Source organism: Pseudonaja textilis, chromosome 3 (assembly GCF_049901715.1).
Source record: "Pseudonaja textilis isolate UNSWEBS1 chromosome 3, rPseTex1.2, whole genome shotgun sequence".
Classification (NCBI taxonomy): Eukaryota; Metazoa; Chordata; class Lepidosauria; order Squamata; family Elapidae; genus Pseudonaja; species Pseudonaja textilis.
Genome location: NC_141992.1, coordinates 177,735,026 through 177,749,093, shown reverse-complemented (window position 1 = coordinate 177,749,093; position 14,068 = coordinate 177,735,026). Strand labels below are relative to the sequence as shown.

At 38.6% G+C, this 14,068-nt stretch overlaps 2 protein-coding genes across 11 annotated transcripts in view; one reads left to right on the top strand and one right to left on the bottom strand.

The window, feature by feature from the left end:
• Positions 1 to 452: 452 nt before the first annotated feature.
• ODF1 (outer dense fiber of sperm tails 1) lies at positions 453 to 2,850 on the bottom strand. Its single transcript, XM_026703467.2, has 2 exons — positions 2,459 to 2,850; positions 453 to 893 (listed from the first exon to the last, which is right to left on the bottom strand). The coding sequence occupies exons 1-2, from the start codon at positions 2,767 to 2,769 to the stop codon at positions 575 to 577; spliced, it is 630 nt and encodes a 209-aa protein (XP_026559252.2). The 5' UTR covers positions 2,770 to 2,850; the 3' UTR covers positions 453 to 574.
• A 7,210-nt stretch (positions 2,851 to 10,060) lies between these two features.
• Positions 10,061 to 14,068, top strand: part of UBR5 (ubiquitin protein ligase E3 component n-recognin 5) — a 79,114-nt gene continuing 75,106 nt past the window's right edge. For 5 of the 10 annotated variants that reach the window (XM_087931567.1, XM_026703510.2, XM_026703511.2 and 2 more), the window contains exon 1: positions 10,061 to 10,401. In XM_087931567.1, coding sequence (XP_087787693.1) covers positions 10,340 to 10,401 — 62 coding nt within the window. In that variant the 5' untranslated portion in view covers positions 10,061 to 10,339. The remainder of the gene's footprint in view (positions 10,402 to 14,068) is intronic. The other 5 variants (XM_087931568.1, XM_026703512.2, XM_087931570.1 and 2 more) reach the window with 4 other exon arrangements.

Below are 14,068 nucleotides of genomic sequence, written 5' to 3'. Positions count from 1 at the left end.
ACATTTTTTTTAACCTTCTAATAAATGTCAGAAGGCATATATATCATCATGAAAGTTTGTAGGGATCTAATATTAGGTTGGATACTAGGTTGGATACTAGGTTGGAATACCTAGTATCCATAGTTCATTAAAAGCTGCTTTGGCACAAGTTTTTTCGTGTTATCCTACAAGTTTAAGAAGCCAAGTTGCCTTCAGTCAGACTATTTGCCATTAAGTCCAGTACCTTCTGTTTTAACTAGCAGCAACTCTCCTGTGACTTAGGTATACAGCCTTACTTGCCCTCTGCTGTTCAATCCCTTTTTAAATGGAAGTGTCAAAGCATGTGTCTGGTTATTAAGTTACTTCCCTTCTCTAAAAGCTTTCTTAAGAAAAACCAGGCATTCTTCAAGGAACAATAATGTCACACACATACCCAGTAAAAAAAAAGCACAGGCAAGCCAATTGATGTGCAACATTGTCATTGTTGGAAGAGGTTTACACATTTCCTAACACATGATCAAAGGACGGTTTTCATGAGATCCCAGTGGTGTCCCATCCTTACACTGTACAGCTACCAGAGCTGGTTGCCCAGTGTTTAAATAAGATTAAGGAGGCAACAAGGAGGCACACAGCAAGGTGATTCTATCCGCACAAGACTGGTCGGTCCTATGGTGTACGTTACTTCATTCTCACAAATCCCTGGTGGTAAACAGATCTCCTTGGTGACAGTTGAATAGTTATATTCCTTCCCTCTACAAGTCTTAAATTCTTCTTCATGTTCAGCACAAACTTTAACCTTCCCATCTTGCACTTTTACTGTAATATCTTCTGGGTCAAAACCTTTAACATCCATTAAAGCTAAAAGCTTTGGACGACTACATGCTGCCATCATTTTACAAACCCTTCTTCGAATCCTGCAATTATAACAAAGAAGAGGATAAGACTGCAACACATCAATTTAAATATTAGAATATCCTATATATAAATCTGATGTTCAATACTTAGCAGTAGAAGTTAATACATCTCAAATGTTGATGGAAACTAAGCTGTAGATATTAAAAGAAATGTTTCAGGATTGAACTCATCTATATTCTACCAATGTTAGCAATGACAAGGTCATTGCAATGTTAGATTAGTAAAATTCCTATCAGTGTTGGCATTACTGACGTGATTATACACAAGATACATCCACACAAATTTTGTTATTGGGAAGCACCATCTAGGAAATGCTGAAAGATTGTCAAAGGATGTTAAAAAAGATTTGGAAAAATGTATGATGCAAATCATGTTTCAGAATACTCTTTTTGCTAGGCTGATATCTGCACAATGCTGAGTGTGATGGGAACCTATCTACTGGAATTTATTAATGCTAAACAAACAGTATTATAAGGTAAAATGCAAATAAAAGAAAATATATGTAGCTCAGGTTGGCCAGTGGAGTTCTTGGTATTCTCTAGATGTGTTGTTTGCTTGCAGATGCTGCCTTGCCCAACTGGTAACATCATAAATGCTAGTGAGTCTGAGGTGCCCTGGTTATATACAGTAGCTTTTACCACACTGTTGATAGAGGTACTTTTGCACACTATTTGAAAGAGACTAAAACCTAGGAAGGAAACAAAAAGATCAGAACACATCCTCTCCAGCAGCCCACACACAGATAAACAGGGATTAACACCATACAAATAAGCAGAAAACAATGCCCTAAATCAAGGAACAACCAAGGAGAAAATCAGTCCCCGCCAACACAGGCAGGGAAAGCTATTATATATAAATAGGAAGCAAACCTCACACTCACTAGCACTGATGTTATCTAGTCAGTTAATGAAGCATCTGTAAGCAAACAATCAAGTTTAGAGAGCACCAAGGACTCCACAGGTTTAGTATGATTTGTGGATTGGGTACTTTAAACAGGATATACTGGCCCTTAGTTCAGATAAGGTGAGACCTTGTTCAGAAGAAGTATCACGGGAATTTAGGCTAAGAGGGAAATCTTTAAAAAAAAACCAAACCACCCTACCAAAAACTACACACATCTTAGAAAAGGAACTAATAAACCCATTTTTGAATTTTGTCAAGACAATTGCATGGAGCCTATGAAGTTTCCAGGAGCTGAAGTAAACTTGAAGACTTTAAAAATCTTTATTCAATCACAAGTTTCTCATTTTTCAAATGAATGTTACACATGCCACAATGAAATTTTTACATCTATATCTACTTTCCATTGGGCTATCCAATTATCTAGTCATGAGTGACCTTCAAATTAATTATTTCCGTCTGGCTGGTATATTTCACTAAACTGGCAGCCTCTTTCTTGAGAACAGACTATTATATTTCACCCCAAATAAAAATATGAGGCATATAAAACAAATTATGGGCAGTGTCTGTTTCAAAAACCAATGGAACTAGTACCAATAATTCTCCTTTCATTCCTCTCCAGTTCTTGATCTAGTAAATGAAGAAAGGGGAAACAGAAACTTACCTGGCCAGTTCTTGCTCAGCTTCTATTTTAGCTCTAATAGCTTTCCGCTCCAAGGTGGAGAGGCAGAGCGGTCGACAGGGACGGCAACATAGTATGTCACATAGGCAATTGGGGTACGGATGGAGAAGGCAGCAACAGTAGGGATGGAGACTTATATCACAGCAGCAGTGGCTCTGCACATCGCAAATTTTAGGGCAGCAACTTTTAGGGCAGCAACTCATGTCTAGAAATCTTAAACGCCTTTTTATTTCTCTGTCAGTTCGCCTTAAATCTCGTCTCACGGTTTCCAAAGCGTGACAGAGCGTTGCCATTAGAAAGCATTAAACCATATTAACTTACGAGTACAGCCTTTGGAAAAGGGCACTCGTCAGGAAAAAAAATTGGTCTTGCAAGCCCTGGCCAGAAGATTGCATTAAGGAGCCAGCTCCTGATGCTTTAGGAGTACTTCAGCATGCTCTTTATGACATCATTACTGTGTAAATATGTCACAATCTCACCGTTTCCATGGAAACAGCAAACAGTATATCCCAGAGTACCAAATACAAACTCAGTAACAGAAAGGGTCAATACTGAATGCTATTATTTAATAGCCTACATTACACATTTTTAAGGCCGCGTTCCTCTTAACAAGGAGTGCACTTTGTGCTTGTGTTAATAGTTGGTATATGATAACTCAAAGCTTTGTAAGTTACAACAAGGCAAAAAAATATTTAAAGAAAGGAAGCTAATGTATCCCAAAATGGATTCAAACTGAAATGGATTGACAATACTTGGTCATAAAGTTATAATCTGAAGCTAAAAGTAATGTTGCATTATTGATAACCTTCAGTTCCAAATTAGTAATTCATACCTTTTGATTGAAAAACACATAACAAACAGAAAACTTTTTCAAAAGAATAATCATTTATTGGAAAGCATTTGGGTTTGATTGCTGTTTAGAATTCCCTGCAGTTTTTATTCTACTAGTCATTGCTAATTATAGGCAGTGTTCATCTCTTTTCAAAGCTTCAAGGTCAAACACAACCCTGATGCGACCCTCAATGAAATCGAGTTTGGCACCCCTGGTCTAGACAGTCTCTGAGAGTTGGATGTGTTTGAACAGAATAAAAAAATATTATATTAAATGCCTGTCTGTAGGCAGCATCTACTTTTGTATGTCAGAGGGAGCTAATTTTACTGGAGAATACATTTAATTAATACTTTTGGATGTGCAAATAGAGTCTATATTGCACTACTTTAATATCATTCTATGTCCCAAAGGGAAAGCAATCCAGTCTGGATAGTTCCAGAATGTCTTATAATTTACTCGGCAAAATTATTAAAGTCAGTAATACTAATTATTTACTGACAACATACAAAATGTATATTATCTGGGAATAAGCAGCATTGTCAATGCAATTGACTAATCAGGTTGATTTGGCTTCTTTTGCGAGGAGCAATTTATCAATACTTGTTTAGTATTCTAGAGAGTTTTCAATGTATCTAGAAAAATCTCAAGAAAAAAAAAAAGATTGTTGAAATGGGTTTTCAAAAAAAGGACCAAGCCAGGATTCCTGATTTATCTGTAATAAATAAAAAAGCTTTACAGCCTATATTTGATATAAAACTGGCTCTCAGTGGCTTTTTACAGCAATGGCTGATTTGTGTGTATGAATCCAGCCATTAACTATTGTTGGAAGTTATAACCCACCCCCTCTCCTAGAAAAATGAAGTATTTTAGGATATACTAAAAAGGCAGAATATTTGCCCTAAAAGAGAAGTAGAAACTCAGAAAGGCAGAAACTCAGCCCCCTCCCCCTTTGCTAATGGACCATTACTCTGTCCTGGGCCAGTTTATTTTACATAACAAGTTCTACTCTAGGCAGAGCTATAATAGAAATTGCCCAAAGCCCTTTCATTACATCATCATCATCCAGCAAGGCTCAACCAAGCCTGGGACTCAGGATAGCCTACTGAGTTGCCCCTGCATGGCCCCATGGGAGTCTGACAACCAATCAGAATACAAACTCAAATTCAAATCCCAACAGAGGGCATAAAACCAAGGGACTTTCAGCATCTCTGCCTTTTTTCTGCTCAGGAGCTCCAAGGCATGTGATCCTGTCCACCATTAAACCATCTTTCCAAATAGTCTCCATGTTTCCAGTGTCTTCCCCCGGAACTGAACCCAGAAGGATATTTCTTCCAACACTATATTATTTCCTCTCTTTTTTTAATTTGAGACACAGCACTACGTGGTATTCTTTCACTGCATTCTAGTGCATGCTACTCAAATAAGCCAAAATATTTAATAAAAAAACTAATAGTAAGACAATAGTTGTCCTAATTATTATTGTCAACAGATTTTTTTTCTACTTAGACATACATAGGGTTGCATTGTTAAATACAGGTAGTCCTCTACTTATGACCACAACTGACCCCAACATTTCCACTGCTAAGCAAGGCAGTTGTTAAATGAATTGCACCCTATTTTACAACCTTTCGTGCCATAGTTGTTAAGTGAAACTGGCTTTATCCATTGACTTTGCTTGTTGAAAGCTGGCTGGGAAGATTACAAATGGTGACCACATGATCCTGGAATAAATTGACTCTTCTAAGTGCAGGCCATTCACCAAGCACCTGAATTTTAATCACATGACTATTGGAATTCTACTTATGGTTTTAAGGGTCAAAACCAGCCATAAGTCACTTTTTTAGTGCCATTGTAACTTTAAACAGTCACTAAAATGAGTGGTTGTACGTCGAGAACTATCTGTGTGGATAAGGGCCCTACTGATAAGGAAAGCTAAAAATGAGTGCTGGGAACTGTTTCACAAACCCATAATATTATTGTTGTGCATGAAGAAATGCATAAAAAATAATGAAAAGAACCTGTTCTTCCAGATACAGAAAATTAAATAATACATCTTGAATATGCCTGGAGATGTTGTAGTACTATAATAACTGGAAAATCTTATATGCATACTTTTATTCTTTTTTTGGCTGCAGACAAGTATCGATCAACAGCATGCAGTAGCTTCTTTCCAATGTAGGAATGTCATTTTTCACAAATGGCTGCTCAGATTCCTTCTTCATGGATTTTTTAAAAAAATCCCCTATATTTTCTTATTTGGGAACTATAAATGATAAACTGAAGAATTATATTTTATGTTTAGTATCTAAGGGAGTAAGCATGAGTCCAGGAAGCAAAAATAATACTGTGGACTTATTTTTAATCAAAAAATTGTATTGATTTATTCCCTCCCCTAGACACAAGAATGCAGTTTAGGACACTAAAAGTTGGCAATAACATTAGGAAGCAAGTCTGCTCAATAACACCTAAAGAAAATAACTTTTGGACAGTAACTTCTCAAAGAAGGTAGCTTTAATTTATTTCAATTAGCTACTGTTTTGTAATATCTCCATCACTAAACTTACCTCTTTCCCAAACATGCCACTTAGACCAATTGGTTGTCCTCTGTGTGTGTACATATCTGCAGGGGTGGGATTCAATTTTTTTACCAACCGGTTCTGTGGGCATGGCTAAGTTGGTGGGTGTGGCTTGGTGGTCATGTTATTGGCTGGGTGTGGCCAACTCAATATCACTCACATCGAGGCATGCATCTCCTCACCTCCCCACCCATGACTGTGGGGATGCTGCAACAGTCATAAGTGTGAAAAATGATCATAACTCACTTTTTTCAGTGCCATTGTAACTTTGAATGGTCACTCCACACAAGCAAAGTACCAGCAAAGGAGGGGGGGGGGAAACTCCAGAAAAGTTCCTGAGACAGGAAGTCTAGTCCTGCCAAGAATGTTTAACAGAGAGGCAGTTTCTGTAAGCAACACCAGAATGTTTCCTTCCTGCCTTCCTTACAGGATTAGGCCAGTAATTTCTTCTAACAACCACTTCTCCAAACTGCTTAGAATGTTAACAACCAGTTCTAGCGAATAGATGTGAACCGGTAGAATCCCACCCCTGCATATCTGAATCTATCTGTCTATCTATCTGAATCAGATATTCAGATAAATAGATGATCTATCATCTATTTATCTTATCTATCATCTACCTGTCTGAATCAATCAATCTATCTATCTATCTATCTATCTATCTATCTATCTATCTATCCATCCATCCATCCATCCATCCATCCATCCATCCAACACATAAACACATATACCCACATATATTGTAATTAGCATAAACCTATTGAATAGGGTTGCAGACTTGGTATGAAGACTAAGACCACCATTACTGAAATTGGCAATAAGAACAGAATATTTCAAGTCTGATTGTTCCAAAGTGGTGGGGAGACATGGCAGCTCTCACCCACGTTTTGGCAACTTGACATTGGAATATTTATTGACTGACCAAAAGATGGCAGCAGAGACACAATTTGAATTACCAGGAGCATTTTGCCCAAGATCCAAGTTAAAAATCAAAAGTGTGCATTTTTAAAAATGGAGGGATCTACTATGTTTATTCTAACAAGTTTAGCTGTCAAACAACATGGCAGCTCAATCTAGTTTATTCGTGTTTCTGCTACCTCTTCTATTTAACCTTTTATTGATTTTTTCACTGTTCTTTAAAACCCTTTCTGCCCCATTTTTTTGTTTTAAATAGTATGTTGCCTGATGAAAATTCTAATGACATGGAAAGTGTGCCCCGTTTTTTTTTTTTTTTTGCTTGTTTGGCTGATCCTTTATATAGGAATATTGTATAGAACTTTTTAAGATATATATTTATAATAATGACTATAGTTTGAATATTTTTAACTTAGTTTTGAGGATCGCTTTGTTTCCTGCTAGAAACAAAAAATGAAATGGGATATCAACTGAAATGAGGATACCACCTTAAAGGTCTTTTATAGTACAAGTTTTCCTGATGGATGAGCTGCCTTGTTTCTTCTTAGAAAGGGATTCTTACTCTTCTACATGCCTTTCTTGCTTATAAGGGCTGCTGCTGTTCCAATGTTAGTTGGGACTGTTTTTTTAGCTTTACCAAACAGTTTGGTTCAGAGCTGAGGTACTATATCAATCCTAGGAGTCCCTAGCACAGCAAAAACAAGTAGTTAGATTCTCAAATGCAGTATGACAATGCAGAATCTTTAGAATGATACTTATAACATTGCCTTTTCCAGCCTGATGTTCTCCAGATACATTGGATTTCAGTTCTCACAATCTCGACCAGCATAGCTACTTGAGGATTGTCATGGGTGTTGTGTTGCATTGTATTGTACTATATGTATTTCATTATATTTAACTTGGAACAGACTATAGAAATAAGTAGGGGAACTATTATACAGGAACTAATTTAACTGAGGGAATGCTAGTTATGAACTATTTTTTTTAAAAAATGTAATGGCCGAAAGAGTCCCAACTGAATTTTAGGATGATTTGGCAACATATAAAGAACCAGGTTGGAAACGCAACCTGGATTAAATCTATGTGGTCATTAAGAGTCAACACCAACTTGATGGCATATAGTCAACCAATTTTAACATACAAAAGGAAATGAATTGCTGTTTAAGAGAAGCACAGATGGCTCATTTAAAAGCTGTTCCACAGGAAGCAGATAAGATTTCAGGTAAGTTGTCCCTTTCAAAACATCTGGCAATAGATCTAATTCTATTCCATTAAGAAACTTCTAAATCTGAAAGATGAAGTATATAATATCATTCATCAATTTGTTGCTTCATATACGTAATTATTGCTTCATATATGTTCTTCCAAATTAGTCATTAAATCTTGTTTGCCAAATATAAACCAGAGCCGGTATTTGGTATTCTTTTGAACAGAAAAATAAATCGGCTATTTTAAATTTTCAAATACATTTTGCAAACTTCTAAAGACCTTTAAGCTTAAGGCTCCTTCTCATGATCTCTTAACCACAGCATAAAACATGCTACAATTTTAAAGATTATTATATCCTCATCTCATCTCCAGTCTGCTACAGAGGCAGCTTTAATTCAACATTACTAGTTTCTATTTAAAGTTAGTATTTCATCTCTTCTCCTGATACAAATGCAGAATGGATTAAGATGTTAAAAATGCCATAGAGGACATCCTTTAATTCCTGGCAGTTTTCCACCACTAATCTGCTTTGGCAGCGAGGTAGCTTTTTTTCAAAATGGGTCTCCTCCCCACCACCAGTATTTCAAAGTATTCAAATTCCATAGGTGATCTAATTGTTTTCCATATCTCCAATTGTATAGATTTGATCCATGGGATTGGGAAACTCCTCTCTGGCCAAGCAGCTGAATTGGTAGCTGCTAGGGCTAGGCAGGGTAGCAGGAGAGACAGTGGCAAGACTCTTTAACTGCAAGGTTTCCAATCTCATGGATCAGCTTTGTACAATTAGATTTAGCAGCTGAAGAGTCTGCACCCCTCCCACTTTTCCTCTCACCTCATCCAACCCTGGTGAGCAAGCCTTAGGCTGTTAAGATTGCAAAAGAACTGGGAGCAGGATTTTTAATTCAAGTTCACCCTGAGTAGTAGTAAAACCCCATCACAAGTCCCCGGAATAACAACTGGGGTAGCATGTTGCTGAAACAGACCCCATTTTATCAATATGGCCTCCCAGCACTTGATATTTTTATTCATCCTAATTAACAATGCATTCAGTATAATGAATGCACATTAATATTTGATTTTCTTCGGCAAAATATTTTGCTGCCCATGAACTCAATAAACTTATCTGAATTCTGTCCATCACATTCAAAAACCAAAATTTCATATTTTCTTGGATTTTTCTTTTCATCGTTTCAGGTTAGGCCTCTCTGGGAAGGACTGGACTACAACCAGATGGAAATTAATACCACAGCTATTAATACTTGAGAGGCCGGGAGTTGCTGTTCAACTTATCCACATAGCACCAGTATGAAGAAAGACAACACAGCAGCAATTTGTTTTTATTTTTACCCAGCCTTTAATATTTTTTAAAAATAAATAACTCAAGGCAGCAAGTCTATTGTAATACTCATTCCTCCTATCTTCCCCACAACAGCAATAACCCTGTGAGGTGGGTTAGGCTGGAAAAGGGATTGCCTAAAGTCACCCAGTCGGCTTCAACGTCTATGGGGAGTCCTGGAATTCAGTGTCCGGATTTCATAGCCACTACACAAGTGGCTCTCTTATACGGTCACATATCTGGATGCTCCCCAATCCTCAAATGCACCCGCGAAGCTCTTTTTCAAGTTTCCTGCACGCAGCTACCAAGTGCAGACTTCTCTCCCCCCACAACGTCCCATCATGGAACTGTCCAAATAGGCCCTTCTTCTGGATGCCACTCAAGAGAACAGACACCACCGACACGGCGCCAAGATAGCAATGAAACAAACCGCCTCTCCCACCCCCCCACCCCACGCGGACTCCGAGCAAAGCTCCGCCCATCGCGGGAGGCCGCGCGCACCTTCCCCAACGCCTCCCCCTCTGGAAAGAAAGCAGCACTAGCCCTTCCTCCCCTTAAAACGCTCACGTCTGACGTAAGCACGCCGATTCCAGTCCCGTCAGCCAATCGCTGCCGACTTTACAAGGATACTGCCGGTTCGCCAGTTAGTGAGGGTTTTCTATTTGCTGTTTGCTCAGGTGACATCCCACCTTCCGCTCTGTTCCCGGCGCTGCGGAGGGAGGGAGGGAGGGAAGCGAGGGGCAGCTTGGAAGTTAAGATGGCGGCTCGTGTGAGAGCAGGGTGCTGACCGAAACCTTTCCTGCCGTTCCTGCGCCCCGCGTTGCCCGGTTTTTTTCTCCCTTCCCTCGTGCGGAGCGAAGGCTCCCGAGTGTAACCGCGACACCCTGAAGGAGACGCCAAGTTCCCCCTCGCCCGTCCTTCCTCCCGCCCCCCCTCCATTTCCTCCTTGGGCGCCCGGCCCCTGCCCGCCTCCCTCCAGGGAGGGGGAGCAAAACATGACATCGATCCACTTCGTGGTGCACCCGCTGCCGGGCACCGAGGACCAGCTCAATGACAGGTGAGGCGGGAGGGGAGCCCGGCCGGTGGCCCCCCGGGAAGGAGGGGGAGGAGGAGGACGAGGAGAGGGAGGAGCCCCCCGTGCGTGCGGGGAGGAGCCCCGGTAACGTGGGTCGCGAGCGCGGCGGGCTGGAGGTGAAAGGCCGGGAGGGGGCCTCGGAGGGGGAGCCCTTCCCCCCGCCGTCGCGGATTTTAACCCCGAAAATCTCGTCTCCTCTCGCCCTTCTCCGGGAGCGTTGAAAGAGTGGATGGAGCTGCCCGAGCCACCCTCCCGGGCACATCGTCGCTTCTTTCACGGCGGATGTTGAGCGAAAAAGTTGCAGTGCTGGCATTGCTTACTTTGGGGGGGTGAATTCAAGCACGTCCAACCGGTTGTGGTTGGGATCCAGCGGGGAAACGGGTCGACTAGTTTTGGTTTGGGGGAATCTGGAAAAGATGGGCTGGACTAAGTCCTTCCAGATCCGTTGCTAAATACCTCGGGCCATTTCATATTTTGTATAGGTGTGATTGTGTGTTACCCTCCTGTTGCTTTGGATGACATAAAAATATGCATTTGCAGTATCATCCCGTCGGGCTTTAGAACTATAATGGACCTTTTATTTCTTGCGGTGTTGCAGATAGGATAAAAAAAAAATCTGTAGCTTCAGGATTTTCCTCACCACCTTTAGAATGTTCTGGGGTGCTTTTTGTCTTTTCGGTTTAATTTTTAGATTTCCATAATGCAGTTTGCAATGGATTATATTTTGTATCATAATTTATAGTTAAGCTCTCTAGCTTTTCTTGTGCAGTACTGAGTGTAATTCAAGTCCATGTTGATATCATGCAATACATTTCTATGTCACTGATTTAGGATAGCATACAAAAGGATACCTGCTATGAGTAACCTGATATTATTTCAGAATGATTTGCCTCCTACTCCCAAATGACTGAAACAAAATGAAAATGCTGAAGGACAAGCATAGATCAGTGTGGGAATTGCATCTCATCCAAATTACAGTATGACTGACCATAAACCAAAAAGGGGATCTATAGTTTAAAATGTCTTGTTGGGTGTGGTTTTTTTGAATGACCTACTGACACATTTTGTACTGCAGTGCCATTTACTGAGAAAAAGGATGCTTCAGGGATTGGTTACAGCTTCAATATTACTTTGAGCTTGCATGTTATTTCTAACATAGACTTACGGAGTAGTGGATATAAGAATTTAATAGTGTGAGAGACCTTTATGAAGCTGCTTGATTCTAAGTCCTCATACTTAAAAAGGAGCATTTCTTCATAGTTTTTGATTGCCTTTCTAGGGTTCATTGTGAGGCTTTTTAATAGAGAAGTGAATATAAAGGATATTTCCTCAGTGTATTATACCTTTATTATATATTATATTATGTATTATACATATACTATGTATTATACATTATATCTCTGTAGCATACTTGTATTACAGCATCTAGTACAGTGACAAGGGAGGTAGAGAAAACCCATTCAAATGCTAATATTTCAGACATAGTGTCATTGTTTTTTTTTCTTTTCATTTCTCTCTTCACATCTACAAATGTTTAAAAATCATTTAATTCTTAAGCAGGTAGACTTCACTTTAAAACCAAGGCAGTTTTTATGTATTGTTACTGGCTAACTTACCTGTGATTTACATTGGTATAACTGCCTAGATTATATAAATGTAAAGAATATGTAATAAAAGCTATTTGCTATTGTAATATTGTAAGATTTTGTTTTCCCCTCAGAGATAATTGATAATGACATACAGCAGATGTAGCAAAATACATTGTCATGATGTCATAAGAAATGACAAGTGATACAACACTTCATGGGTGGAGAGTATAGGATGCTTTGCAGCAACATCCTTGAGTTTCCTCTGATTTTCAATTCTATCCATACTCTTAATAACTGTTGACACTACCTTAGTTTGATGATACATGGAGCCCCAAATTAGTGGACTGCATTTCACTCTAAAGCAGGGTTCTTCAAACTTGGCAGCTTTAAGACTTGTGGACTTCAACTCCCAGAATCCCTCCTCCAGTCATGTCCAGGAATTCTGGGAGTTGAAGTCCGGAAGTCTTCAACTTGCCAATTTTGAAGACCCTTTCTCTAAAATCTCATATGGCCTGATTGATTTAGTTTATAGATCAGAGAATCTTGCGAACTGGATAAATTGTAGAAACTACGATACGTGAACCTGAAAAGCTTTGTGCTTAGCTTTTTCACAATATTTCATTGATACTTAAACAACGGATTAAATCCAGATTAATTGAATTTAATTTCCACTTAAGTTAGTGGAAATAGAAGTCATATTTAGTATTGCATTTAGTGTTGATGAAATCTAATCTTGATGTATTGCTTTTACAAAACTTGAAATATAAAAATGTAAGTGTCATGTTAGACTTTGTTTTAAAGATACAACATATTAAATGAAAAAAAAATATTTCCTGCCAGTGGGTTTTAAGAAGAACAGGGATTACTGGATCATAAAAAGGATTTTTAAAGGTTTATGAAAAATGTATATTCAGAACATTAAAATGTGTGTAACAGTCTAAAACTATATATACATGGGAAAAGGACTGCAGGACTGCTTCTCCCTAACTCTTTCCCCTAGGGTCTCTACTTGTCCCACCAAAGCAGACAGAGTAGGTAGGTTCCAAGGATCTTATCTTAAAGACTGTCACCTTGTGGGTCTTCAGAAGTGTGACTTTTCCATTGCAGCCTCTGTGGAATACCCTTCACATGACATTTGAAGAACCCACTACTCTTTTAATCTTTCGGAGAGCATTTAAGACTTGAATCTTCTCCCAGGCACTGGGTGAGGTCAGAGCAGGGTGAGAATGTGACAGGTTACATCAGTGGAGTGTGGTTCTAGCACCAACTTTTTTGTTTTGGTTTTCTGGGTTTCTCCCTCTCGCTCTCTCTGTCTCTCTCTCTCTCCATCCATTCATTATTACTGAGTTATAAGCTGCCTTATAACCTTATAGCCTATGCAGCTATAGAAATATTTAAAATAAATGATGTAATCCACATTGAATATGTGTTACTGTTTGTAGTCTTTGCAGGATTGCTGCTATAATTATTTGAAATATATGGAGAACATAATGTTATATGTCTTTTCCTCTCTCTTCAAAGATACATTGGTCCATATTTAAATATAATTACCCTATTTGCCTTTCTACCTCAAGAAATTGGGAATTCAATATGTAGACATATCACACTTTTAATAATAGTCATCTAACAAAAATTATAACTTTGAAATTATCCAGTTTAATTGATATGGCTCAATTTATTACATCAGAATTTCCATTGTTTTTAAAATGCAATAAAAGTGCTGAAGATATATTGAAAATACTTTGCATTAATTTTTTTATGTGTCTGTACTCTAGCTGATATTCATGTTTTTAAGCTGTGTATGGATATGGCTTGAAAGTGTGCCTTTCACTTGGCATAATGAGTAGATAAGTAAATGGGAACCACATTGACTTGGAAAATGTCTATTTTTGTTTGCTGTATGATTAATCTTCAATCTTCATGTAGTTATCTTCCAAACTTTTATATTTTGCCAATATTTTTATTTCATTGTGACATCCAAAACTAAAAAAACCACCACCCGACACATGGCTGAGTTAACACATAATGCTAAGTGATGATGTGATGGGTTTATTTTACAA